Source organism: Daldinia decipiens, assembly GCF_022478715.1.
Source record: "Daldinia decipiens strain CBS 113046 unplaced genomic scaffold F4813scaffold_2, whole genome shotgun sequence".
NCBI lineage: Eukaryota > Fungi > Ascomycota > Sordariomycetes > Xylariales > Hypoxylaceae > Daldinia > Daldinia decipiens.
This window is the reverse complement of record NW_026054545.1, coordinates 624,071-650,312: the sequence shown is the minus strand read 5'-3', so window position 1 is coordinate 650,312 and position 26,242 is coordinate 624,071. Positions and strand designations below refer to the sequence as shown.

The 26,242-nt window shown below is 44.1% G+C and overlaps 5 protein-coding genes across 5 annotated transcripts; all 5 read right to left on the bottom strand.

The window, feature by feature from the left end:
- Nucleotides 1-21: 21 nt before the first annotated feature.
- On the bottom strand, nucleotides 22-5,799 carry F4813DRAFT_343684 (P-loop containing nucleoside triphosphate hydrolase protein). Its single transcript, XM_049241568.1, has 2 exons — nucleotides 4,128-5,799; nucleotides 22-4,037 (listed from the first exon to the last, which is right to left on the bottom strand). The coding sequence occupies exons 1-2, from the start codon at nucleotides 5,259-5,261 to the stop codon at nucleotides 327-329; spliced, it is 4,845 nt and encodes a 1,614-aa protein (XP_049104131.1). The 5' UTR covers nucleotides 5,262-5,799; the 3' UTR covers nucleotides 22-326.
- A 664-nt stretch (nucleotides 5,800-6,463) lies between these two features.
- On the bottom strand, nucleotides 6,464-9,680 carry F4813DRAFT_343681 (Rad4-domain-containing protein). Its single transcript, XM_049241567.1, has 2 exons — nucleotides 8,712-9,680; nucleotides 6,464-8,658 (listed from the first exon to the last, which is right to left on the bottom strand). Exons 1-2 carry the CDS (start codon nucleotides 9,531-9,533, stop codon nucleotides 6,997-6,999), a joined length of 2,484 nt encoding a protein of 827 aa, XP_049104130.1. The 5' UTR covers nucleotides 9,534-9,680; the 3' UTR covers nucleotides 6,464-6,996.
- A 97-nt stretch (nucleotides 9,681-9,777) lies between these two features.
- Nucleotides 9,778-10,858, bottom strand: F4813DRAFT_343680 (uncharacterized protein). Its single transcript, XM_049241566.1, has one exon. The coding sequence runs from the start codon at nucleotides 10,437-10,439 to the stop codon at nucleotides 10,056-10,058; it is 384 nt and encodes a 127-aa protein (XP_049104129.1). The 5' UTR covers nucleotides 10,440-10,858; the 3' UTR covers nucleotides 9,778-10,055.
- A 15-nt stretch (nucleotides 10,859-10,873) lies between these two features.
- Nucleotides 10,874-13,563, bottom strand: F4813DRAFT_343678 (amidase signature enzyme). The gene is made up of 2 exons (XM_049241565.1): nucleotides 12,660-13,563; nucleotides 10,874-12,590 (listed from the first exon to the last, which is right to left on the bottom strand). Exons 1-2 carry the CDS (start codon nucleotides 13,150-13,152, stop codon nucleotides 11,395-11,397), a joined length of 1,689 nt encoding a protein of 562 aa, XP_049104128.1. The 5' UTR covers nucleotides 13,153-13,563; the 3' UTR covers nucleotides 10,874-11,394.
- Nucleotides 13,564-14,644: 1,081 nt separating this feature from the next.
- On the bottom strand, nucleotides 14,645-16,603 carry F4813DRAFT_343674 (uncharacterized protein). The gene is made up of 5 exons (XM_049241564.1): nucleotides 16,179-16,603; nucleotides 15,784-16,125; nucleotides 15,597-15,720; nucleotides 15,184-15,533; nucleotides 14,645-15,103 (listed from the first exon to the last, which is right to left on the bottom strand). Exons 1-5 carry the CDS (start codon nucleotides 16,413-16,415, stop codon nucleotides 14,921-14,923), a joined length of 1,236 nt encoding a protein of 411 aa, XP_049104127.1. The 5' UTR covers nucleotides 16,416-16,603; the 3' UTR covers nucleotides 14,645-14,920.
- Nucleotides 16,604-26,242: the final 9,639 nt, after the last annotated feature.

Below are 26,242 nucleotides of genomic sequence, written 5' to 3'. Positions count from 1 at the left end.
CGGCACAACTTTCCTTCGATCATTTCATCATCTCTTACAGAGGCATATATTCTTTCTAATCAACACATGAGGGTATATATAAGTAGTTAATACATATAAACCGTAATTTTCAGGTGCCTGTCCATTCCATGCTAATGACCACGCCGTATATGTGTGTATGTGTGTATGCGTACCTAATGCATGTATATATCCATCCATCTAGTTGACACTTTCGTCCGTAAACCATACCATATTTTATCACATGATATCTACCTCTAAAATGCATAGCACTAAGAAATTCTCTTGTATGAGATGGGAAATGATGCAGGTATATGCAAACCTCCCCCCTACCTCCACGCCCACCATGCTTTCTTCTTCTTCTCGTTGTACCCCTCCTCGCGAACATTGTGCTGCCCGACGATCGTCAGGAACACCTGGTCGAGCGTCGTCGGCGTGCACGAGAAGTGCTCGATTCCGAGCTCCTCCTTATGCTCCTCTAAGATCACGATAAGCCGACCGACTGCGCTACCGGTGCCTGCTACGGCGCTTGCTGGTATGGAGAATCGCATTTGTCCGTAGTATGTCTTCTGCTCTATCTCTGCGCCCGGCCATTTGTCTGCGACCCATTGCCGCACCCTTTCCATCTCCTCGGGCGTCGAGTGCGGCGCCGATTTGCTGACTAGATGCACGTGGAGGGCATCACCGAAGCGCTGGCGTAGATTCTCTGTCGTCCCCATGGCGAGCATACGCTTTGCCAGTATGCCAGCACGGTTTGCGAGGGCGTCGGCTTCCTCCATACTATGGGTGGTGAGGAGAATAGATCGGCCACGCACAATGGAGTGTAGCGTCCGCCACATGATCCGCTTAGCTGCAGCATCGAGACCAGAAGAGGGCTCGTCGAGAAGAACAACACTGGGATTGCCCATCAAAGCGATACCGAGGGATAGCTTTCTCTTATTCCCGCCGGAAAGTGCATACGCCATACGAGTCGAAAAGGCCTCGAGACCCACAGCGCGAAGAACAGCCTGAACGTTGTGGTCGATGTCAGGGATACCCCTAATCCGCGCGTAGAAACGTAGATGCTCGAGGACCGTCATCGAATCGATAGCATCAAATTGAGGACACACGCCCAAGTGGGATCGAGCTCCAGCACGACGACGGCTCACAGACGTATTCTCGACAAGAACATCACCTCCATTATAGCTAGGCTGGATGTCGCCGCGGATCAACGAGATGGTCGTGGACTTTCCAGCACCATTGGGCCCTAATAGCGCAAAGACCTCGCTGTGCTGAACGCCAAACGTAACATTTTCAACAGCCGTATTTTTACCAAACGTCTTTGTCAAGTGTAGCACCCGGAGACCATCGTTCTCCTGAGGCGTGCTAGTTACGCGGACCAATTCGTTGGCGATTTCTTCATCCGAAGCAGCAGGGTCATTAGAGGATGGGGGCGTTTTTTGCGTGAAGCGGTTGAGCAGACTACTTCCTGATCCGCTATCATGCCATAGCAGGTAACCGAACAGGAGGATCGATTGTATAATCAAATACAGAATTGGACCACCGTAAGCAGTTATAGCAGCCGGGTTACTTTGTATTTGGTCACCATCGCACGTTACCGAGAAAAGGTTGAGGGCGATAAACATCGTTCGAACGACTGAACCAATGGGTACGACGGCCGATATAACAAAATGGGCAATGAGTATAGACGAATCGATAAGAATGACTGGCGAGTATGTGAGAACGCAAAGATACGCAATCAAGTAGATCAGAAACCCGACTGCCTGACCGGCTGCCGAGAAAGCATACGTTGACAGCTGATTGTTGCTGAATAGAGATATAACGTATGAGAGTAAAGTAGACGCTAAGCCGTATAACATGAAAATTAGAAAGAGGTAAGGGACGTGGTACCAAACATCAGATGATGCGGCAAACGCGGCGGTAGCAAGCCCGGATGAGACAATAACGATTGCAAAGTCGAAGAGCGTATAAGAAGCCCAGAGCGGCAGCGAGCGCACTCCGTTCGAGTACTGTAATCCTCGGACGTTTCGACGTCTCTCTATGTTTGGGTAAAGACCAAAGAAAGCGGGATAGATGGACATGGCCAAACAAAAGTAGATCAGCAGCTGCAGAGAATCTCCGGTCGACGGCGCCCAAGGGATATCGAACGGAGCGTAAGTCGTGGCGATGGTAGTGTTGGCTAGCATAGTGTCCAAAGCGTTCAGCGCGAAGACCGAGGTAAGGACATCTCCGCTATCTGCTTGGTACAAAACAGTAGGTGCAGAATTAGCATCCCCAAGCCACCACCCGCCAGGTGTAATGTTCTTTCGCATCGTTACGGCGAAGTTATTAAACTCATCAAGCGAATCGACTAGATGCAAACTCTCCATAAACGACGTAAGTGGATTCGTTGCTGCCCCAGTCAAATTGTCGGCTCTGGTTTGGAGCTGGCTCAGGCTCTGATTCCGGCTTACTACACTCAGGAGGACAGGGGAGAAAAGCCTCTGTATCGTCTCGTTACTGAATTGTGAAGACGGGCCGGCGACTAGCCACAGGTTGTCGTATAGACTGAAAGAACCGGATGAATCAACATTCATTTGATCGGCCGGACTACATCCTACCGGGTGTTGATCCGCGACATAGAGAGCTGTCAGAGCTGCCGCTATTATCGGAATTAACAAAGCCGCCACATAAGGAAACCAGTTTGTCTTAAAGATTGTGCACCGCTTCATGAACAGTACTCCCGTCTGCCTCAAATAGCCAATCGGGTGCCCTGACAGCAATTCTAATCTGTCCTTCTCAAGCTCACTTCCAACATTGTCTTCGGCGCCTACTTGCGTCTCGCTAGCAACTTCAGTAGAAGATGAGCTCTCTGCTTGTATAATAGCATGCTCACCTCTGACTTCCTCAGCTACCTGTAGGAAGACATCTTCGATGGTGGGGTTGGAAAACTTATAGTCATGGATTCCTGCGGACTCAAGGGAGCGTATGACCTCTGCAGCAAGACCGGACGTTGGCGCAACATAGCTGATCACATCGAACCCTATCTTGCGGGTCACGTTTTCGATTTCTGGCGGATTCTTGATCTCTCTGGTGTTAAAAACGTGGACCCGATATCCGGCGCCTAATCTGTCTTTGAGTTCGACGGAAGACCCTTGGGCACGCAATGTACCCTTAGAGAGGATAGCAATATGATCGGCAAGTAGATCAGCTTCGTCAAGGAAATGGGTGGTGAGAATGATGGTTCGTTTTCCGCGCTCAGCTAAAAGGATGTCCCAAATTTTGCGCCGGGAAAGGGGGTCAATTCCGGACGAAACCTCGTCAACACAGCAGACGGCGCTCCCACCAGTTAACATCATTCCAAGTTGTAGCTTCCGTTTCTGACCGCCTGACAGGGTCTTGGACATGGCTTTAGCTTTTGGCGCAAGGTCCACCGCCACCACCAAGTCGTGTATCTCCCGTGAAGATGCGGTATTATTAGGAGACTTCAACTTATTGAAGATCCGGATGTGTTCTTCAACGGTCAACTCATCCCATAAGACATTCTTCTGCGGCGCAATACCCAGCCCTCCTGTTCCATCGATTGTAATACCACCACTAGTCATCTTACCAATGCCAGCAATCGAATCGAGCGTCGTACTCTTTCCGCTACCGTTAGCGCCGAGTAAAGCCAGTATTTGTCCCCTTCTTGCGGTGAGTGTCAGCTGATCAACGGCCACAACCGGATCCTTCGGAGCCGATTTAAATGGAAGCAATCGATTGAAAAAACTAGGATAATATATTTTCGTGAAGCCCTCCAGGCGAACGGCGTCAGCCGGTGCTGTATCTGCGCTTTGCCCTTGAAGAATCGTACGCCCTTTGGTGGTCGTGCCGTGGAGCGTGCGTTCGAGATAAGCCCCTATGGCGGGATAGGCAATGATCTGAATGGCGAGGAATATCCAGAAAACATAACCAGGTATGTCCCATGGATTATCAGGGGGGTTCTTCAACAAATCAGCCGGATACGATAATCTTTCGTATCGCGCTATATATGTCATAAACCATACAAAGTTACAGGGTGTCTATAATAGCACAAGGTTAGCAATTGTTTACTTAGGCCTCTAATGCTAAGGCAATTAACGAGGAAATGATTAACTTCTAGAAATACATACGAAGAGTAAACTCAGGACTGCGACGGTGGCAGTACTAGGCGACGTCAGAGTTTGGGCTAAGATTGCTAGCAGAATATACGCTATCGTCGTCACAACACCAGATAGCTGTGATTTGTTGAAGAATGCGCCGCCGAGGATAGAAAGGGAGGCCAAAGCGAGTCCGATGAGGATGAAATAAAGAAGTACAATAGCGACGCTCGTATCTGCCCAGACTCCTCGCGCAATTATGATCGACCCAACTACCCACCCCGGAAGATAGACTGCGGTGAAGGCAATGTGGTAGGAGAGGAGTCTTGCGACCTGGGGTTCCCATCGGTACTTGGTGGGCATCATGGCGTCTAGCAACTGAGACATACCTATTTCTCTTTCGGTCGCCATGTGGCCCGTCATATGGTAGCATATGCCGATAACGACAACGAAAAACGATACGCTCAGGAAGTTTGTCAATGATGACTGGTAGTTGCGCCGAATCCGTGCGGCCCGTTCTTCTTGAGTTTCCGGAGTGTACGGATACTCGTCTATAATGTCCGGGATCCGGGACTGGCCGCCGGTGTTGGAAACGTCCGAGATGGCGGCATCTACGGCCCGCTGCAAGGGAAGAGTATAGATCTGAGCACTATTATCATCCTTTGTTACATCAATCTTCGATCCCAACTCGCCATCTGCTCGAAGCGTGTAATTCCATATTCTCCCTTCGCCTTCGGACGGAGAGGAATAGAATACTACGGCACCATAACAAGACGATACGCCGCGCAAGGAGCTCCGGCATGCGTAAGACAAATCGGACAAGCTCGACAACCTCGATGCATTCTTCCCGGCTCCGGTGACCGTTTCCGAAAGTGTATCGATAACACGTTCGATGTCGCCACCCACGAAACCATTGTTTACAAAAGCGACTGTATTACGATTCGCTTCGGTCGCAGCAGCAAGTCCGTTCTGTAGTGATCTAATAGCGCGCAAGTCTCCAATACCAAACACAGCCGGGGGCACGAACAAATTCCGCGCAAAGGTAAGGAAAGCCGCTAGAAGAACAGGAAGGATAAACGCTCTTATGATAGTCGCGAACCAATGACGGAGGACGATGATCTTGAGATTCTTGGCCGTCAAGGTGCAAGTCTGTCGCAAGAAAGCCATTATCGACAATAGCAGACAGACTCGCAATCTATCTCGTCTCGAGAGGAAGTAAAAACGTCCTATCGAAAGGCGGTCGAGTCGAATTGAAGGCCGACGTCTGCTGACAGATCCGCGTCGTAAGGAATAAATTTTATCGCGCCATGTAAGATATGCCAGGTAGTTAATGTATCGATCTCCCGCAAAAGTAAGAAGAGTCGGGAAAGTCGGGAAACAGACAAAAGATGGAAAGTGAATTGAGTATAGTTATATTTTTTGTATCGAATAATATCAACCCAAGTACTAAGCCTCCTAACCCTTACTCGAGAACACCATCAAGTACCAAACCCGCCTGAATCATGTAGCCTCGTTCAGACCAGATGTTGCACGATCTACCAGTCTACCCGGACTCACGAGCTCTCATGGGTGATGCGTCAGGTAGGTATGTAAAAAGAAATCGGCGATTGGATTGGTCCGAACGTCCCGGAACTTCCTATGTACGAAATGACGAGGACCTGGAAGCAAAGGGCCCGTATGTAAGCAGTGGCAGTGCTTCTAAGCTTCGTAGAATATTACCCACCTAGGAGGTGAAGCATGGTAAACTGACCAATGGGAGCCGTATATGTAGAAATCTAGCTGCCTACATTAGGTGGCTGCAGGCCTGCAACTTGCAACGTCGAAGATCTAACATAGGTACCTAGGTACTTATTAATGTATGCCGACGGCCGATTGAAACGGCCATGTCAAACCTTAAAAGTTTCTACATACATACATGTAGCGTAGCGTGTACTTCCAAGATCCACTACGTAATCGTAATCGAGCCATTTCCCATTTCCCATTTCCCATTTCCCATTTCCAGCATACACGAGAGGTAATACTTCCCGAGGAGTAAGAAAACTGCAGCACGATATTCCCTTTGAGCAAACACCACGTTCCCGCCAAGTCCCAATTCGCCAATTTCGATGGAGAGATATGCTGCAGATTCCCGCAACAGGCAGCAACATATGTACATGGTAAATCTGTGCATATATTATGTAGGTACATATGTATGTACCTAGGTATGCTGGTATGTAGGTACCTATGTACATACCTAATGCATCCTACCTACATGTACATCATCATGTTACACAACGCTGCAAACGAATAAACGAGCCATACAGAATTGACGCGTTAACTAATACATAACCCGTTGCATAACCCGTTGAAAAGAATGACGAAAATGCATATTTGTACTTTATATTATTGAACTTATAGAATGCCAATATCTCCCCAAGAGCATCGCCTCCTCCTGATGGAAGATACGCACCTTAAACCCCTGCTAATACGCCCTGTAATGCGGCTGCTTACTCATCCGTTATTGTCCATCCCATAAAGCTCCGGGCATGGGCTAAAAATTGTATCCACATATTATTCACTACATGTGTATACGTACCTAGGTAGGTACCTTATATTCATCCAATAGACTTAGAGCCTCAAGTTCGGTACCAAAAGAAAACCTCACCTTTCTACGATTTAATCCACAACAGCCAAGATAAGATTGGTGGAGTATATTTTGGCCCATGTCCAGAGCTCTATGGGATACATAGGTGAAGGATTGAGATCGGCGGGCTACACCGGTTGAAGGTTGGCCAGATCTGACAACAAAACCTAACCTATACCTGCACTTTACATACAACCTTACTGTATTATATTATCTGCCAAGGCAGCTAGCTAGTCGCGTAAATGTTTAAAAGCCGCATCTATGCATTCAGCTCCTGACTTAGTCGGCCATGAAACCACCAGCATAGTCGTCATCTATCATAAAGCCCCCAGCTTCGTCGCTGTCATCACTTTGCTGTGCCACGTCCTCCATGTCGGGCTCCTGTACTACCCCTTCTCCATTATCAAGGTCAGCAGTATCTTGGTTCTTAGTTTCCTCTTCAGAGTCAACACCTTCCCAGATCCGTTGCCGAACTCTAAGGCCCCTCAAAAATAATTTCCAAGTCTTGAGAGCTTCGCGGGTGCGCAATTCTTTCTCTATGTCGGCTTCCCGGTCTTGAAGACCTGTGATCACGGCTCGGACAGCCTCCTCATGTTCTGCTGCGACGACCACTCCATATAGGACCGCTGTACCTTGTCTACCCTTAAATTGAAAGCCAGTGAGGGCGGGCGCATAATCCACCCCCAGTATGAAGGCGGCTCGGGCGCCAAGCTCGTCAGCTACGTAGGCACCGCCCTCTGGAACCATGCTGGGCACGTAAATATCTAAATTTCCAAATCGGTTCTTCGGCACTTGCCCGTTGACAACCGGGGGGTGTTTAAATTGTACCGTCTGATTGATTGTGAATATTGGTGTTCCGACTGTCCCGTCGGGATCGCCATCCTCGTCGTCATCAAATGAATCTGTCTTCTGTTTTGCACGTTTAGGTAGGAATTTAGCAGGTATCTCATTCGGGAGAACCTCTCTACCCATTCGATACCACTTTTCCCTACTGCGAGCAATCTGTACATCCTTGCGCCTGTAAATCTTCTCTAGGGGGCCGTTACTACCAGCCCCTATAGTTCCTGACGCAGAAGCACCAGGCACAAGCACCTCATTCCGCCTCAAGTGTCGTTCGAGTGCATATATAGGATGGTCCTTGAAGTCAGCAATGTTACGAGGCATCGGCTCCCGTAACTCAATGGCTGTCAACTCGTTATTCTCGATCTGATCTAGGTCTGAAGTGAACCCGCGGGAGAAAGCCCTAAGAACTTTCCGCCACCACCTTTCACCAGTAGCTTCTGCGCTTTCGATTCGCATCTTTCTTGTTTTTGCATTGAAAGCCTTCGCATAGCGGCGAGTTACATCTTTTGCCGTGCCATCAGCTTCAAAGGCAATAACGTAGGTCATACAATTTTCCCTGTCAGAAGCTGGGGGCTCCATTTTCTGAGGTTTCCAGAACGAGTCTGTCACTAATGGGTCGACGGGTTGCCATTTCTGGTGGGCTTCGTCTAGAATCTCAACCCAATAGACAGGATGTCGTGATTCCCGGATCTTTTTAGGTACAGGAGGAGCTTCTCGAGATGAACTAGCAGCATGGACTGTGGGAACCTGGAAAGCCATGGCGTTCGGATGCCCTAACCGCCTGCGGATTGGGCAAACGGTCTCCTCTGGTGAATCGACCGTATTACTATTATCATTTGCAGTATTCTGTTGCATCTGTGCATATCGCGCTGCGATAGATAGCTTTCCTTCCGGTTTTGGCGGTTTCCCTAAAGGAGGGCCTCCGGAAGCGAAAGCAAGGGGTTGAAGGGAACATACAAGCCTGGCTTCAACTCCAGCGCTGCGGAGAAGTGCACAATACAATTGTGCGCCGACATCACGCGAGCCACGGAGAGATTTTGCCGCTTCTCGGAAATCGGGCTTTTCTCTAGACGATTCTACATCGTCTGGAAGCTTGTACTATGAAGATGAATTAGTCTACTCTCCATAATAAAGAAATCAAGTGGGCGTACGCCTTTAAGATGCTCTTCGTTCTCAGCCCAAAGTGCCCGCCGAAGTCCTCGCTCGGTGATCTGGAATTTTGTTTTATATATAGTTCCCACTTGTCCCAGACCATCCTTAAGGGACTGTGCCCGTCCGAATTGAGTAAGCTGGGTCCCCGGGTTGAGATATTTGACCATTTTCTTAGTCAGAAGCGTTCGCAGCGTGTCCTGAACAACGGCATCATTGCACCACCGATTTCTACGAGCAACATGGGCTAAGAGGCAGAGCAGATGCATCTTATGTATTTCAATTCGACGATCCTTTTCTGCCCTGCTGATCGGCTTTCGCCTATCAACAGTCTTCTGAGCACCCGTAGCCGCCTGCGTCGAGAAGTCAAGCACCAAATCCTTATTAGCATCTTCAGCATCCTCAGCATCCTCAGTATTATTTAAGTTCGGAGGTGCTGAGAAATCGACATCCTCAAATTGTATATCATCATCGTCTTCATCTTCTTCATCTGAATCTCTATATACCGTCTGCACAGTCGCAGCTGGTAACGACACATCCTCGAACTGTATATCCTCTTCATCGTCTGCATCCTCGATCTTCGGCGTTGTTTCCGGGGGATTCAGTTTCTTGGGTGATTCTTCATTTTTCTGGCCGGGTCGCCGCCTTTTTAAAGGCCGCTCAGGTAAGGGCGCATCAGATTGGACATCGGCTTCGACAAGCATTTGACGATAGATATCCGGAACATTGGAGCGCCTCGCACTTGACCTTGTCTGTCGGGAGGACCCAGAGGCCGTCGTGTTCGTCGCATGATTTCTAGATGCTGCACGCTTCCTTCCGGCCATTAGAATGGAACTATAAATTAAAATATATTGAGTAGGGAACTAAATCGATGTTGAACGTAAGCGTTGTGTCGGTATCGACAGATACAGCAGTTGGGAATGCATTGTGGTATTGCAAGTTAATCGCCTTACAAATGCTTTAGAAGGACGCCTAAACTTGACGTAAGTGTTCGGCATTTAGGTGCGGCCGCGAACGAGGGGCAGGAATGCGATGCGACAATCTCGAAAGCACGTGACTTTACAGTTTCGCGTTTAATGAGAGCTATAATAGGCTAGGGGGCCTCTATGGCATAGGTTAGGTAGTGGACCTTGGGCTAGGTACCTGCCTTAGGTAAATGTAACATTATTACAGGTCACATTTAGTTATTTACAGTGGATATCCTCCACAAAGTCCCGCCTCAAGTTCTGCGGGTTCTTCAGTGCTAGCTACCTGTCTTTGATTCCCAACTCTACCTAACCTAGGTACTCTTTACTGCGTCCTTTCTCGCTATGTAGTCTCGACAGACAGCACCGTTCGTCTACATCTTAACTACCAGCGGAACGACTCGTCGAAGAAGCAGAAGCTACAGCTAGTGCTTCGGCCTCGTCTTCGGCCTCGGCCATCTCCCTCGCTTCTTGAAGAAGCCTATCCCAGCATTCATTGCACATCCCCTCATTCCACTTGATGACAACTTTGTCCACCTCACCTCTAGGTCCTAAGCATCTCTTGAACAATTCAGCACATGTCTTAGGTTGCATGAATCCCCAACAAGAGCAGCCGTACCAACGTTGATATAGCTCCTTACACATCGTTCGGAAGCGATAACGGAGAAGGGATGAATTATAGATGGGAACGAATAATACTATAGCAGCTCGAGTATTATAGTTCTTCTCATGCCAAGACGGTGTAACGCCGGACGTTAAGTTCATAAGCCTCAAGCCTCAAATTAATGTTGAGTAGGACTTGGAAACTTGTATATTCGACACCTGTCTTTCGTTTCAATCTCCTCCACTGCCAATCAACAATAAGTATTGGATGATCGAGAACCCTCTTTGGCTGTCTAATAACAGCGTCGATCACTTAGAGTTGCCCGGTTGTTAACTCGCCAACATCTCAGTGTTGGCGTCGCGTACTGGCGTTCCCGTGTTTTGAAGAATCTGTTTACAGCGATGAATCCTAGTTGTCTAGTAACAACATGATCATGCTAACAGGAATAAATGGGCTTGAAACTTGGTAAGATTATGGAATGGTCCAGCAACAAATAAAAAGGAAAGCGAGTTTCCGTGGCTGCGTGGCTAAATGGAACAATGTTCATGAGACAGAGATGTTTGCGTGCCGGATCAGATCACCAGATGTATTTCTACGACATTTCTACGACACTTACATACAGCATTCAGGGTTCCGTGGCCTAAAACGGCGGTAATTGCAGCTGCAAAGAACCCCACTGTGCGCTGTGGCTTGCTGTCAGAATCCCGGGGACTATACCCAAAACTACGTTCGACCGTACGACATAGCTGCTTAATGTGGTGTTCGGGAGAACCCTTCATTATACTTAGATACAAGAGGACGCGAGGACGCGAGGCATTTTTAAGGGGATCGAGATCTCTTTCGTATGTTTTAACTTGTCACAGGCCGTCTTCGGCACAACACGGTGAAGCACCGGGAAGATCATTCACTTAAACCCTTGAACCAGTCTGCGAACTTGCGAGCCTGCGAACCTGCAAACTTAGGTATATGTATAACATCTAAGGCACTTCGAGAACGTTCCACGACTGCCTTGCTCGCATGAACGTCGGCGGATTAAATTAGCCGCATGTAACTCCCCAACATCTTTATCAGCCTCAATATCTCAATATATCTCAACCTTTATACTCCCCTACTATACTAGTAAAGGACGCCGAGAGGATACGCTGGAGAAATATTGGAGATATTTGGGTGCACTGTCGGCACCGAAACATAAGGTTTCGTCGGCACGATATCGTTTGCGAACGCTGGCGTCTTGCGCAATGGTCGAAGGCAAGTAAAGTGATTAGCAATGTTAAGCAGTTTCTCCTCGCTGAATGGAAGGCCTAATATCTCCATTCCAATGGGGACGCCGATCGGCGCATCTGGCGATGGTTGCGAGAATCCGACCGGAACGGTGACCACGGGAACGCCGGCCAGTGCGGCAAGAATACCATTACGCCCAGCCTGGGACGGCGAACCGATTTTGACTACGAGATTTCTCTGCTCCGGGTAGATGACAGCATCAAGCTTATTGCTGGCGAATGTTTTAGTAACTGCCGCTTTGAGGCGATCGATCCCTTGCTTGGCCGTTGTATATCCCGGATCAGCTGGCGACCAAACCCTAGAGTTGTTTACAAAGCTGTATTGGGCAGGAATAACCAGGAATTTTCCACTCTCATATGCCTCGTCCCAAGTAGTCAGTCTATCCCCGGTAAGGCTTGGGCTAGACAGGTAATTGTTTAGTGATTCTTTGAATTCATATTGCTGGACATCGAAATCGGCCATTGATGATGTGTTGTAGATCGGTTCTGTCACGTTGATGATTTCAACACCCTCTGATTTGAGGAAATCAATAGTGCTTTCTAGAGCGTCGATTACCGGAGTCGTCTCATCAGATACCGTGTGGTTCCAGAATCCGTTCAACAATCCAATTCGAAGTCCATTGAGTTTTCCGTTGTTTAAACCTCGTGTATAATCTATTCCCCTAGCCTCCGGTGGGACAAGGAGTGTGGCATTATCAGTTTCATCAGCACCAACGCTCGCCATTACGGTTAGTGCAACTGCAAGGTCTTGGATATTTCTTGCGATGGGCCCAATACTGTCCTGTGTGAAGCTGATAGGCATGATACCTGCTCTCGATATGAGCCCCCAAGTCGGACGCACGCTGACGAGATTATTCGCACTTGCCGGACTACGGAGGCTGTTGACAGCATCCGTACCTGTGCCAAAGACTGCGAAGCTAGTTGCAATCGCGACACCGGTGCCACCACTACTACCCCCCGGGGTCCGGGTTTGATCGTATGGGTTTATCGTCTGTCCTCCTAGCGAGGACACTGTGAGGCCCTCCAGCGCCACTATTCCAGTCTTGGTCAGTATAGCCCAAAGAGGTAAAATCATCCACTTAGAATTCGGGGGACACGTACGTTCATGCATATTCGTTTTACCTAGGATCACGGCGCCTTCCTTCTTAAGTGCCTTGACGGAAGGGGTATCGACGGTGGGGCGGTTGCCAGCTAAATCGGCACAGGATCCTGTCGTGTTCGTGCCTACGGCATCGTAATTGTCCTTCAGCAGGACGGGAACACAGAGAAGCTTGCCTGATAAGTCACCGGCGGCAAGTTTCTTATCTAACTCATCTGCTGCGACGAGGGCATCAGGGTTAAGACTAAGGATTGCGTTTACAGTCGGATTGAATCTCTCGATACGGGAGAGGAAAGAAGACACCACAGTACGGCAAGTAGTCGACTTCGTGACAAGCGCAGTACGTACGCTCTCAATGGTCGACTCTAGAGGTTCGAATGCATCGGTGTGAGCGTGGACAGTCGATGTCTGCAGGAATAATGCGCCGAGTATCCAAAATATCACAGACACTCGAGCGCGTAGCAAGCTATCAGTAACGGATATGAAGGATTTCATGTTGAGTTCTAGTGTTTAGAAAGGGCAACTTGCATATAAATATCTTTCAAATTCGGTCGATACTTTTGCTAAACCCGGGTTTATATAGGTTCGTCCCAATACATGATTAAACCCTCTAAGATAGAGAGGCTCTTCGTTTGCTAGAATCATTTAGATGGGAATTATGGGCTCTTGGGTTACACAAATAACCACAATTCCATTTCTCAACTATACTCTCACATAATACGGGTAATATTTCACTCCAGCAAATCAAAAGAGCGATATCACCTTTCAAGAGGATGTTGGTTGATAGTTGACTCTATTCTGAATCACGTTGACATTTCTAATCCACCGAAGGTGGTATATAAAGCGCAACTATGATATATTCGAATTCCTAGCAGGCTACCTAGTTCCACCAGCGGACTTATTACTACCACGAATCAAGTTAAAATTCATAGAAGCCAACGAGGAACCCTTTCAGCTTTGAGCTGGTTTTTCACCCACCTCTCACCCACCTCTCACCCACCTCTCACCCACCTCTCACCCAATACCGTGTCCACTTGCAAATATATAATAATCAGGGACACGCGCAAACGACTTCTATGTCGTGGAACAGGGGTTTCGGGAAGACAAATTACCTACTAAAGGTAACCTATCAAAGAGACAAATTGGCAGCCGATCGATACCTTTTCTCATTCTATGCGATACTACCTATCTACATTGCATATCCTTATCAAAACAAACGTTGCAATTCCCAACAACCCTTTGCATATGTAGACGGTGTACACTGAAGAAAGATCAGTCAAATAAGCTAGGTTCGCCGCGTAATCACGGTTGCTGGAAGGACCAACAGACAGGTTCCCAATGAAAATCAACAGGAAGCAAGTCTTGTGATATGACAATCCGTCTAGCAAGTACGCAGTGTGCGTGTGGCAACTGATAATATGATTTAGTAAATCCCGTTTATTGCGCGGTGCTCTTATGTATATCACATTTGACAGACACCCAAGCGGCAAGCACTTGGCATGCCACTTCATAGATACCTATCCATTAACGATAAAAGCCAAGTCCCTGTTGCAGACCCGGCATGTTGGGATAGCGTCTGATTGGCTAGCCTTGAGGCTTGCGGTGTATGTATGTACGGCCAGCAGGGTCAGTGCATGTATTACGAGAGCCGGGTCTATCTAACGCTTTGGTCAATTCGAATACCTACCGCATTCAGAAAGCTGTCGTGGGTATGTCAGTACCTGGTTGGACGATCTGACGACACCCCGGGTTTCCAGAAGCAGGGGTTAGGGAAATCGGACCATGGTCCCCCTGTATGAGCACGCGATCTACATGCGGTGTGGGAAAGGTATTCTGGAGATGATGCAGGTGATGGTTGCCAAGTATCGAGGTGCTTCGGAATTGGTCCAAGTGTCGTGATGGTAGGTTCTGTAGGTGTGCAACTACATAAGTTAGTCGATCATCACTCAAGCCTACGAGCTGTCATCACGTTTCAAAAAGCATCAGGTGAAGCAGTAAACTACTCCAATTCATCGTCCCTATGTACAAATCGTATCTCGTAAGAACAAGGGGAGAATGGCATATGTAATGTAATCTCTGTACCTCGGTAATTCCGCAAGCACCAATCCAAGATTCCACCAACTGCAGCCCCCGCGGTCTCCGTCTTTTAACGAGACGATACATGGAACTCGAGCTTACGTGGGATAGACCCATCTTTCTTCATCGAAGAAATAGTACGAGACCCTCCCCCTTGGAACCCGAAAATATCATCATCATCACCATATTAATGAGATGCGACGCCTCTTTTAGGCCTCACCCTAACGTTGCCCTCTTGGAGAGCCTTGTCTGAAATATCGGCAAGCGGATCCTTCTTGTCGAACGCGTAGCCGGCGCGTTCGTCCCGCGACATCTTCAAGATGTTGAATCGTTCGCCGCCGATCTTATACTCCTTGGAGAACTTCTTGAACTATGAGACGAGCGCGTGTTAGTTAGTAAGACTGGGTAAGGTAGTTTACATCACCGAGGGGCTCTGCAGGGTGAATTTACCTTCTTCTTCCAATCCCACCTGTCGGCCTTTGGCGTGCTAGGAATTGGCTTAATCTTGCCCGCCCTTTCTAGCGCCTTAATTTTCTCATCCGTACCGTAGCACCCGGCCAGGCTGAGATCGATGCCGGCTCTCTTCGCGTAGCCGACGACTTCCTTGCGGTACGGCAACTCGAGGTCTGGGATCTCCAAGTCTTCAACCCAGTAGAGGTAGAATGTCATGATCAGCCCTAAGTCTTTGATCTCGGAATCAGCCTTGAGCATCTTGGCCCGGTCAAGCTCGTGGAGCACCGTGAGTAGAGCACGGCCAACGAGGTTAACGGTGGTATTTATTCTTTGCACGTCGCCCGTTGCTGTTTGCGCGCGAGGTCAGTTAGTTGGTCTTAGCATGCTCGTCTAAGCTCTCTTGAACTAACCTATCCATCCGTGAAGGGGAATTTCTAAAAGCCACTGCATCATAGCAGCTACAATCGCCCACATTTGCTTCACGGCTCTCTTGCCACGCTTCTTCCGCGCAAATTCTTTATCGAAAGCAATGAGCTAACAATAGTCAGCTAGTCAGTTCTAGTAATAAGCCGAGTGTGAGAGCTGGTAGCCCCTTACCATGTTCTCGATCATTTCCTGCATGCCCTGGCCGTGGAAGTGCTTGTGGATATGCATTTTGAAAAAGTCGGGGTTGGTGTACGATGCCCGCCTTTCCCATGCGGAAAACAGTTTCCAGGTCTCCCACATGGCGATCCACCGATGGTCTGGATGCTCGGTGGCTGGCTTCATCTCGATGTTGTCTTCAGCTCGGATTTCCTGGTTGTATTCTTCAAGCAGGTCATCGTCGTCAAGCTGGTCGTCCTCATCCTTGTCCTCATTCTCATTTTGAATGTCAAAGAAAGGACGGAACATGCAATAATACTCATAAGGGGGGCGAAGGTCCGAGCTGTCTTCGGGAGTCTATTAAGAGGTTTAAGTAAAGCTACTTTCACATGGAGAGGATAAATACATACCTCATCCTCATCTTCTTCCTCGGCTTCGGAACTAACATTCACTTCATCGCTTTCCTCCATCCATTCTCCTCCTCTTGTAATTCTTGGTGGTTCGGGCCGTTCACCTGAATTCGATTTTCTCCGGGATGTGAGGAAGCCCGGGGGTGAAAATCTATATATGAGATATGCGGATACCAGAACCGGCGCGATCGACAGCACCAGCGTCCTCTTTGATGGAATCGTGCTTAGCGAAGCCATCGCGAGGGTCTTGCGTCAGTCGCAAATTTCAGTTCAGCTCAGCTCTTTTTTTCTTTTCTTTTTTTTCCAACCTTAAAACTGTTCTTATCGTGTTGTATGTATGCAAGCCTTTTCTTTCCCTTTTTCATCGGCCCACTACGAAGACGCGAATCGATCGCGGCTGATCACGTTTTTAAGGACGAAACAGTGGATGACGGCTTGGGTCTGACGCTATGGCCACGTGCGGAAATACAGCCCCTCCGGATTTCCAGACCGCCCTTTTAGGCATTAACCATTAACGCCCCCATGTCAACTAAATATATTAACGGCGCTTAAGACGATGGTATTTAAGCCTTCTATCTACAGTCCAGCGTCATCGATTTTTACTTGTAAAGAGGTCTATCTCGCTATCTACGATACTAAGAGTGTCCTTCTTATTTCCATCTCAAACTATCTGAGTAAATACTTCAAATTTTTGAAGACAAATCCTACGACCGAGCAAGGATAGGTAGTTGGGCACAACCGGAGGCGCCGGCAACGGAGCTCTCTTCGAAATTTGCCTAGTCCGCCACCCAGCCTTCGGAAAGAACTGTCCTTCCGATCCCGTGAAATGTGCCCGTCTTTCTCGTTACGAGCCATTCTACTGCGCACACTACCTCTCTCACGCGACTGTCTTTAACAAGGGAATAACCAACTAAAGACAATAAACTGGTCGTCTCTGACCTTCTTACCTTCCAGAAGTAGATAACTGAGACAGTCAATTGGCACTTTTTAATATCGATGTTACACAGATAAGACAGATGTGAGGGGTTCGCTGCCAAAATCATCGTCATGTGTGTTGATACTAGTACGATATATTTGGCCAGGTGAGCCCATCCAGTCTCAATCAAGCCCAACGGTCTCGGTGGAAGCTTTCAGAAGGACACCAGAGCGTGACTTGCAGGTATGTAAGTAGGTAATTTAAGGGCGGAAAAGTGGGTTGATGGAGCTCCAGGCGGAGCCAGGGCCATTGATATGTATATGTCCGCCTATATCCACTGACGTGACGATTGGGTTTCAACGCAAACACCAACATACCTAGGTTAGGTCAATAACCAATCTACGAATTAACTACGGTTAGATTCATACGCTTCTCATAGTATTTAGTTTAATCATCAATTCCAATATAATATTTGTAAATAACGTTGGATAGCAAGGGGTAAAATAAACTATTGAGTCTTAACAAAAGTGCATTTTAAATGTTTCATGCTTGCTTAAGCGTGGTCTGTAAGAACCCGTAAACTAAACTTAGCGCCGGCTATCTCTTAGCGGACGGGAGGCAACATGGTACTATAAAATTGTTATTGGCGTAAAGTGACTAACCTAGTCTTCTTAATGGATTAAAAGAATCAGAAATTGATTTCCTTATTACGAGGTAACTACCTAGGTTACTTGTTCAGAATTCATTTATGCTAGGCAGGTATATATATTTATATTTAACTAAGATCCCTTAGCAGATGTCTTAAACTCTGCCAATAGCTCATAGTAAAATGAGTCTTATACTCTTATATCTCAGTTAAGCCAGCCATATTAAGCAGATCGCAATTGAGCCTTTGTCTTAGACTACCTAACAGATCCAAAAATTAAGTAGCTGAGCCAAGTCAGCCTTGTTATATTATTAGATCACCGCGATATAGGAAAAAGAGCTTTTAATTATATCAACAATTTAGCCTTAGATGGATCCATATTTCTTCGTGCATTAATAGAGTTAATATGGTCCTATTTCTTATCCCCGCCTTTACAAATTTCAGATAACGACCTACATTAGTCAACAACGAGCTATTAGGTATCATCCCGCTATTTATTTGGCTTGTTTAGATACTTACAGGTAGTTACCTTATTTTACTTTGATGAAATTAGTTACCTGTTAACCCTAATTGAACTTAGCTTGTCTTGAGAGACAATCTGCTTTTCTGTAAATTATTTGTTAGGCTAGATTATGATAACGATTGCTATTTACATTTTACGTAGCTTAATTCTCTAACACCCAGCCTATAATGCTTTTGACATCAGAAAAGTTCAAACTGAAGGGCCTCTTATAGTGATCATCACAAGGTGGAACCTAAAGGCATGGGAAAAGCCTCGTTGCTCTATAAGGAACTCTAAACCTAAGGAAACTATGAAAACCTGCAGATAAGGTACACATTGAAAGTACCCTGTGGCCTGGATATCTCATCAAGGATCCTAATAGTGATGATTATTTTTAGATTGAGGAGTGTAGAGAATATTGAACACTAGAGAAGCCCTGGACTACGCTTGTCTTATGTTACTAGTTCAAGACATCAAAAGACTTAGCTACCTATATATTGTCTAAACATCCTAAAGTTACAGTTGCAGTAGCTATGTTAAGAAAGACATAATACTCCAATAAGCATAAGGCTTATACTAATAATTCAGTATCTTCGGTAATTACTAAGCATTAAACATCGGAAAAGTGTAGTGAAATGACAAGGGTTGCCGTTTAGTTCCCATGGTTACTAAGTCAATTGTAACGTAAATTAAGACTCAACAAAATCTTGAGATACATTATTTGGTGATCTCATTTGAGTTATTATTCTATGTTATTTTTCGCTTAGTTATAGGCCTTTTAAAGTCTACAAGCAGTGGCACAGTTTGGCAATAATAAAACTGTCTAACTTTTTCCAGTGAGTTAACACCAGACTACACGAAATAGCAAGTATAACGAATGAGGGAGGTACGTTAATAGAATCTTCAATATGTCTGTCCTGCGAACTCAAAGCCAATCATGGGAGCCTACGAGTATGCATACTGACAATATACTTTGTTCTAGACGTCTCATCTAGGATCCTGGCAATGTCCTTAGTCGAGACAGGCCATCATTATCAACCTACCTCTTAACCGATTACAACGCTTACTGCCCGCTCACTTATACACTCTCTCATATATGTGAGCTCTGAAATGACGCAACAAACTCAATCATATATTAGTCAGGCTATTGAAGCTATCTAATCAACTTAGACATGACTCTAATTGGAGGGATGAGATATAATTTGTAATGCAATATATACAAATACCTCGCCCAATACTTCCCCCTCTTTGAGATCATAGCTGGCATATCCGGGTCTGCCGTTGCGTAAGAGTTTAAGTAGATAATTTATCCGAGCCGAACATCGTCTGACTACAGCCCGGAACCAAGAAACTTGTTGAGGGTGACATAGGGTCCGAGGTGGGATGCAGCATCCAGTGGTCCCCAAGACGTAGCTTACAGGCAATCACCCACAGGAGTTGCACATGCAGGACGGGATTATGCCATCCATTACTCAGTACGTCATGCTCTATGTATGTTGCACCCACGTGGCGAAGCAGGCATTTTGTCGTCGGTTGGTCAACGAGGATCTACTATGCTCGAGGTACTGTACATATACCGGCCTCTTGGAGGATTGGTTCATCCTAGGGCCCACGTGACAGGAAACTGCACGCTTAAAGGAGCTTGGCGACTATGCAGTTGAAATTAGACGTTGGGCATGCTCGCAGGATTCTAAGACGAACATGTATTGGGCCAGAGCTATTCTGCCTATATAGACATGGCAGCCATGTAGGTAGTTATAGCGGGCTTTTTAGGAACTGGGAGTATACTAAGAGTATTTATAGGTAGTAATATACTGCAATACCTGGTCTACGTTACATTTGACTAGGCGAAGAAGACGATCTAATCGAGCAACTGGAGACGGGATTGGAAGACCCACGCCATATGCTAGATCAATTCAAGTCATATCGTTCAAGCTTCGACTAATGGGAGAGAATACAATTATGTTGCTGTTCTATACGATCCTATTGATCACTCAGCTTACAAGACTCTTACGTATGGCTTGAGGAATAAATGTATTGTATATCTTGTAGACTGGGTAAGAGTATGTAACACCGACATTGAGGAATATAATAACTCACACGTAAGGTACATGTATCTACCTTCTAACGACTACGAGGGGAAGTTCTGCTTCATAACCCGATAATGTAACATATAAGTCAAAGCACCCTTACGGGGGCCACCCTAGTAAGGGCCACCTCAAATTTTTAAACTTTCAAAATAAGCATTTTAATTTTAATTTAACGTTATTTAATTAAATTAAATTTAATTAATTTATAATCTGTTATATTTTAATAACAATATAGTTCTTTACTATCGATTTAATTAATAAAGTTTTATTTTTTAAATTAATATTAAAATTATTGATTATAATTATATTATTTAATTTTTAAGTTTTTAATTGCTTTTTTTTATAATAGCCTTAATATTTATAAACGTTAAATTTGGATTAAGTAATATTTTGCGCCGTTTTTACGGTTTTATATTTATTAATACCTTTTTTAAATATTTAACGTAGATTTTTATTATAATTAATTTTATAATAATTTTATTAAAGGTTTTGTTAATTTTATTAAATAAAAGCTTTATTACAGGTTTAGTAAATATTATATTAATTTTAAATAGTTTTTTAATTAAAATATTAATATTTTATGAATTTAAAAGCATTATTAAAAGGATTAAGGTTATATTTTCGATAAAATTAAACTTTTTTAAGTTAAAAATAAAGCTTAAAAAAGTCGGGGTAATATCGGAAGCCTCTTGGAATATAAGTTAATAATTTAACAGCTTATTCCAATTTTTAAAATAAATTCTTATAGCTTTTTAACCAATTAATATATTATATTTAATTAAATGTTTTTTTTATATTATTTAATAAATTATAATAAATTTTCTTTTATTAAAATTAAAAATATAATATAATTAATATATTTTAATAAATTTATAATAATAATTTTATTTTATTAATAAAAATATATTTACGTTAATAATTTATAAAACGTATAATAAATATACCGGAATAAAAATAACATAAATTTTATTTATAAAATATTTTTAAAAGAATTTTATTATGGTATAATTATTATAATTATTAAAGATTAATAATTGTTATTATTAACGATTTAATGGTTTTATTTTTTTAAAAAAAACTTTATAAAATTATTTAAATGTAATATTAAACTGGTGTAATGCCACATCGCCAAGAGCAAGGGTATTATTATGTAATCTTAGGTTATAAACCATATAAAGGTTTAATATTTGTCATATTCTTCTGATTAAATAACCACAATCATCATTATTCAATTATGTATTTAATATAAACACATTTGTTATTTTCTTATATTTATAGTTTATGGCTTTATCTTGCGTATTTATCTTATATATCTTATCCGATCAATAAATCCTTACAATTCTTTTAAAGTATAGTGTTATTATTAACTGTTTAAAGCCTTTTACGAGGATTTAAATGTTGAAGTGATATGCTATACTTTGTAAGAGATATTAACTCTTGTTCAATATTATTATTAATTTAATTATTAAAAAATATAATAAATTTTTAATTTTTAAATTTAACGTTTTTATTATTAAGAAATTATTATTATTATATATATTTACTTATATATATAATAAAGAGATTTAAAGATTAATTATTATTATTAATACATTTAATAATTAACGTTTAAGTTTTATTATTACAATCTTTAACTATAATATATTTGTTGGTAGGTACGTACGTAAATAAGAATAACAATAATAACGATAAAGTAAATAGCAAGTAAATCAATGGTGTTAAGACTGGTGTATTAAGATGTTTAAAAAAGGAAGAATTTATTTAAAGCTAATTAAGTATATCGTATTCTTATACTCCAATAATAGTGGATACCCGACCCCTTTATCCAGTAAAGTCGGGTATCTTGTTTCTTCCTTCTTTATCGGCGATAAAAGCACCTTATTATTAATAAGGTGCTTTTATATTAATGTCACATAATCATTAATATTTTTTATAAATTTTACTAATAATTATTTTGTTATTTTTAACCTTTTTTATAATCTTTATTTTATTAACGTTATACATATGTTTAATCGGGATATTTTTAATTTTAAAGGTTTCGAATTAATTAAAAAAAATTAATATTATTAATTATAATTTTATTAATTTATTTATAATTAATTAAATAAACTTTAATTAATTTAATATTAAAATAATGAAATAAAAATTATATATATTAATATTTACCGAAGATATTAAATTAATAATTATAAATTAATATAAAAAAACGTATAGCTAATATAGTTTAACGTAACGGCTTAATCGGTTAATTTTTTTTTTAATATTTTAATAGTTTTTAACATTTTTTTAAATAGTTATTTTGTGTTTTACGGCTTAATATTCGGTTTGTAAAGTAATATTGTAATATAAGGTATTTTTTAAACGCTTATCGTAAAAATATATTATTAAAAACGTCGTTTATTACCATAACGCAACGCAATTAAATTAAGAAAGTAAGCATTTTAAAATTGTAAGAAAATAAGGATTTAAATAATAAATTTTATTTTTTAATTAATTAAAAACTAATAAAATTATATAATAATTTGTATATAGATCTTATTGCAAACGTGTTGCGTTTTTGAGGTGGCCCCCACTAGGGTGGCCCCCGTAAGGGTGCTTTGACTTACGTGGGGATATGTAAAGCCGTGTCTTACAATATACTCCCACACCTTCCAAGCAGTACCCCTTTAGAAAGTGGCTGGGCACTTTTGCTTTTTATTGTTGGAACCAATCTGTCGGAAACTGGGTTATGCATAAGAGGTATATATACTATGGGGTACATCTAACTGCTGTCCCCGGTTTCGGGGTGTTGGGGCGTTCTAGATGCAAAGCGAGGGTTCCTATCAGATTCGAAGCTTGCCATTCGTACTTCTCACGCGGATCGAGTCTTGACACAGCAAGACAAAATGGTACCTAATTTTAAACGTCCTCGGATATCATCACGCGATCAGCGCAAGGGGATAAGAGAAGATGTTTTCGTATATTTTCCTTCCTGGTCTGGCTACTAAATCGTGCGCTTTTGGATGCGTATTAAGACGACGCGTACTTCGTACGACTATCTAACCAATTGGCGTGCGAGGCTAGTGATAAATATATTAAAGGCAGGCTACGATAGACTCATGATATGATTCTCGATAGCTAGCTCTCACGGGTCTCGGCACTGCAATGGACGGGTATGATATAAGAGGTAGAATATAGTCAACCCTCGTAAAGACCTGTCACTATTCCAGCGTGAGCTCCATCGGCCTAGTCAGGGGAAATCATTTTTACGTAGTGGGCTGTAATAATGTATCCGTCTTATGCAGTTGAAGCCAAGCTCAAAGTGGAATGTGTTCTTCGACTTGCCTCTACGAGATGCAACTCTGGCTGTTCTATATTAGCCAATATCACAAGGTCCGTGCTCACTACTTCACAAGAATGACACTCTGCAGAAAAAAGAGGAAGGGAAAGACGATTCTCTGACATTACTACTCTGCCACTTAAAGTTGGCAACTTCTTGGAGCCCGTTTACGGCTAGGTTGGGAAATGTTCGTCCTACAAGTCACCATTCTCATACGGCGCGTACATAGTACATAGTGCATAATAGGTACATATGTACCTAGGTATGTATGTAGACCAGGTCGTGTTACGGATGGGTGATGCAGGTTGCAGGAGGGGGATAACCTGGTAGCGAGGATTAAGACGATTCCTTCAACCTCATCAGCCGCCGAAAATAAGTTTTACGTCCGAGCACATGACTGGACAACTAGACAGCGTGAGGCAGCCAACCATCTGTTGGAGTTGAGTAGATCGTTATAGGAGATGGGATGGGCCTGTGTAATATGTATGATGTATGATGTATGATGTATGAATTGAGGAGATAAGTCTAAAGACTGAAGACGAGTTACGAGTTGATATGGCCCCGCATTGGGGAATAAGCAGAAGAGAAGAATAAAATTCAATGCTAAGGAGAGGGGCAAGACGGCATGATGGGTACCTAGGTAACAACCTTGGTGGAGTTCCCCACCCCCACAATACAAGGGTTATAGCAGTCAATACCTGCATGTAGGTTAGGTACACTACATAGTAGATGACGGAAGTCGCTAGCATTATTCTTTAAATCTTAATTGTATACACTTAAGTCTATACGAGGTAGGTACGGTATGTAAGAATAGCAGTTGCAATACAGTATTATACGTATTTGGGTTTCGTCTTGTAAGTTGTATAGAAGGTGCGGCGTTTAAATGTATGTTATTACTAAGCAGATATACTAGGTTAACCTAGTTAGTTACCTAAACTTTAAAGTACTAGGTTAGGTTACCTGAATGGCCCCCAAACTAAACCCCCAACTCTTAACTCTCAACGTGCTTGGGTCTTCCGCGCCAATGCACATCATTCAACACCAAACGCCAACCAAGACGCAGGGTTCCTAGCATCGAGAGGCTTGTTCACCTCAATACCTAGGAACATAGTCTACTATCATTATGACGACAATGATAAAAAATGATTGTAATGCTGTGATACTTTGACCGACCCCAAATATGTCACCTTCCTTCACTCCTTGGATAGGCGACATGATGCCGATCCCCTTCCTATTCACTTGCCGAGTAGTAAAAAATGGCTGGTTTCGCTACCGATACACTTTGGCCTAGCGTTACGGTGCCTTAGAAGAAAGCCAAGCAAGCCGCCAATGAAGACTGTTGTTTGAGCCCAAGACATCACTCACCCGTCGCAACCTTGGAGGCCCTTCTCAAACCTGGATAGCGATGTGTTTCCCTCATTCAACAAGTTTCTTTATGGATAGATTACTACTACGGTACGACCTCCTAGCTCTTGGCCCAATAAACCATCCACCGGCTCGCCACACTATTGCCTACTTTCTTCTCCGTACTGGTTCCAGTTGTTCCGGAGATGACTGTATCAAGTTTCGGTCTAAAATCCCTCTGCTGTCAGTTGGAGGGAATCGGAGGCTCATCTCTGTTCATGCCCGATATATCGGCTTGTAATTGGTAATCGGCACGAGGAATTCGAGCTACAGTGCAGTATTCACCGCTATTATGACTATTACGAGTTGATTAGCAACAACAACAACTTAATGACCGATGAAGCTGCATAGAGGTCATTCGCAACTTTTGACAGTTTTTCGATGAGAGTGACACTGCAGCCGCCCGGCTGCCAATCCCAAAAGCCACAATCACACCGTCCATCCCGGAAGAACGAGTAGACTACTTCCACGGGTCGTACGTAACTTGCATTCGCGCCTCGCATGCCCCTTTGCCACATTGCCCTCAGCCGCCTGATGAGACGTTTATCTGTTAGCCGTCTTTCGTCATAAACGATGGTCCATATCCCTCATCACATGGTTGTTCTTGGCCTTAGCCCGTCTTCGGACTCGTGACAACACGGCCATCTTTCCGCGTCGGCTCCTTCTACTCCTCCTTGGGAAAACCTGACGTTGTTGAGTTTGACCAGCACCCAACCGGGTGCCGCTAGCCCCTGCTTGACCAAGATGTCACCAGGCTCTGGATGACGACGATGCCGAAGCTGATGGTATTTCTGTGCAATCACCGAGACAGATGTACCTCCACGAATATGGCAAATAGATCTGCCCTTTGACGGCTTTTGGTGACTAAACCCGCGGTCTTCTTCCGTTCAATTCCCTAGTCTATGCCCAGGCTTCCTACTGACATGTTTAGGTTCTACATGGCTTTCTCTATTGGTGCCAGTCTGCTAGCTGACCCTAGCTCCAAAATGGATGTGTCCCTCTCTATTGGCCAATCCCAAAGGCCGAATCGGCTGGGCTCTATAGGAGCCGTATCACCAATATCATCGTCAGCCAGTTGACCACTCACGGCCTCTATATTTGAACGCAGTATTTTTTGGGGGATCACCAATATACAGTACCGACCTCAAGCTTACCCCCCACACACACATTCAAATCCACAACTCGGT

Coding starts and splice junctions, on each gene's coding strand:
- F4813DRAFT_343684 (XM_049241568.1), bottom strand. CDS start 5,261: ATGGCTTTCTTGCGACAGACTTGCACCTTGACGGCCAAGAATCTCAAG. Junction 4,038..4,127: donor CAGTCCTGAGTTTACTCTTC/GTATGTATTTCT, acceptor GTGCTATTATAG/ACACCCTGTAACTTTGTATG.
- F4813DRAFT_343681 (XM_049241567.1), bottom strand. CDS start 9,533: ATGGCCGGAAGGAAGCGTGCAGCATCTAGAAATCATGCGACGAACACG. Junction 8,659..8,711: donor ACGAAGAGCATCTTAAAGGC/GTACGCCCACTT, acceptor TCATCTTCATAG/TACAAGCTTCCAGACGATGT.
- F4813DRAFT_343680 (XM_049241566.1), bottom strand. CDS start 10,439: ATGAACTTAACGTCCGGCGTTACACCGTCTTGGCATGAGAAGAACTAT.
- F4813DRAFT_343678 (XM_049241565.1), bottom strand. CDS start 13,152: ATGAAATCCTTCATATCCGTTACTGATAGCTTGCTACGCGCTCGAGTG. Junction 12,591..12,659: donor TAAAACGAATATGCATGAAC/GTACGTGTCCCC, acceptor AGACTGGAATAG/TGGCGCTGGAGGGCCTCACA.
- F4813DRAFT_343674 (XM_049241564.1), bottom strand. CDS start 16,415: ATGGCTTCGCTAAGCACGATTCCATCAAAGAGGACGCTGGTGCTGTCG. Junction 16,126..16,178: donor AGGAAGAAGATGAGGATGAG/GTATGTATTTAT, acceptor ACCTCTTAATAG/ACTCCCGAAGACAGCTCGGA. Junction 15,721..15,783: donor AGGAAATGATCGAGAACATG/GTAAGGGGCTAC, acceptor GACTATTGTTAG/CTCATTGCTTTCGATAAAGA.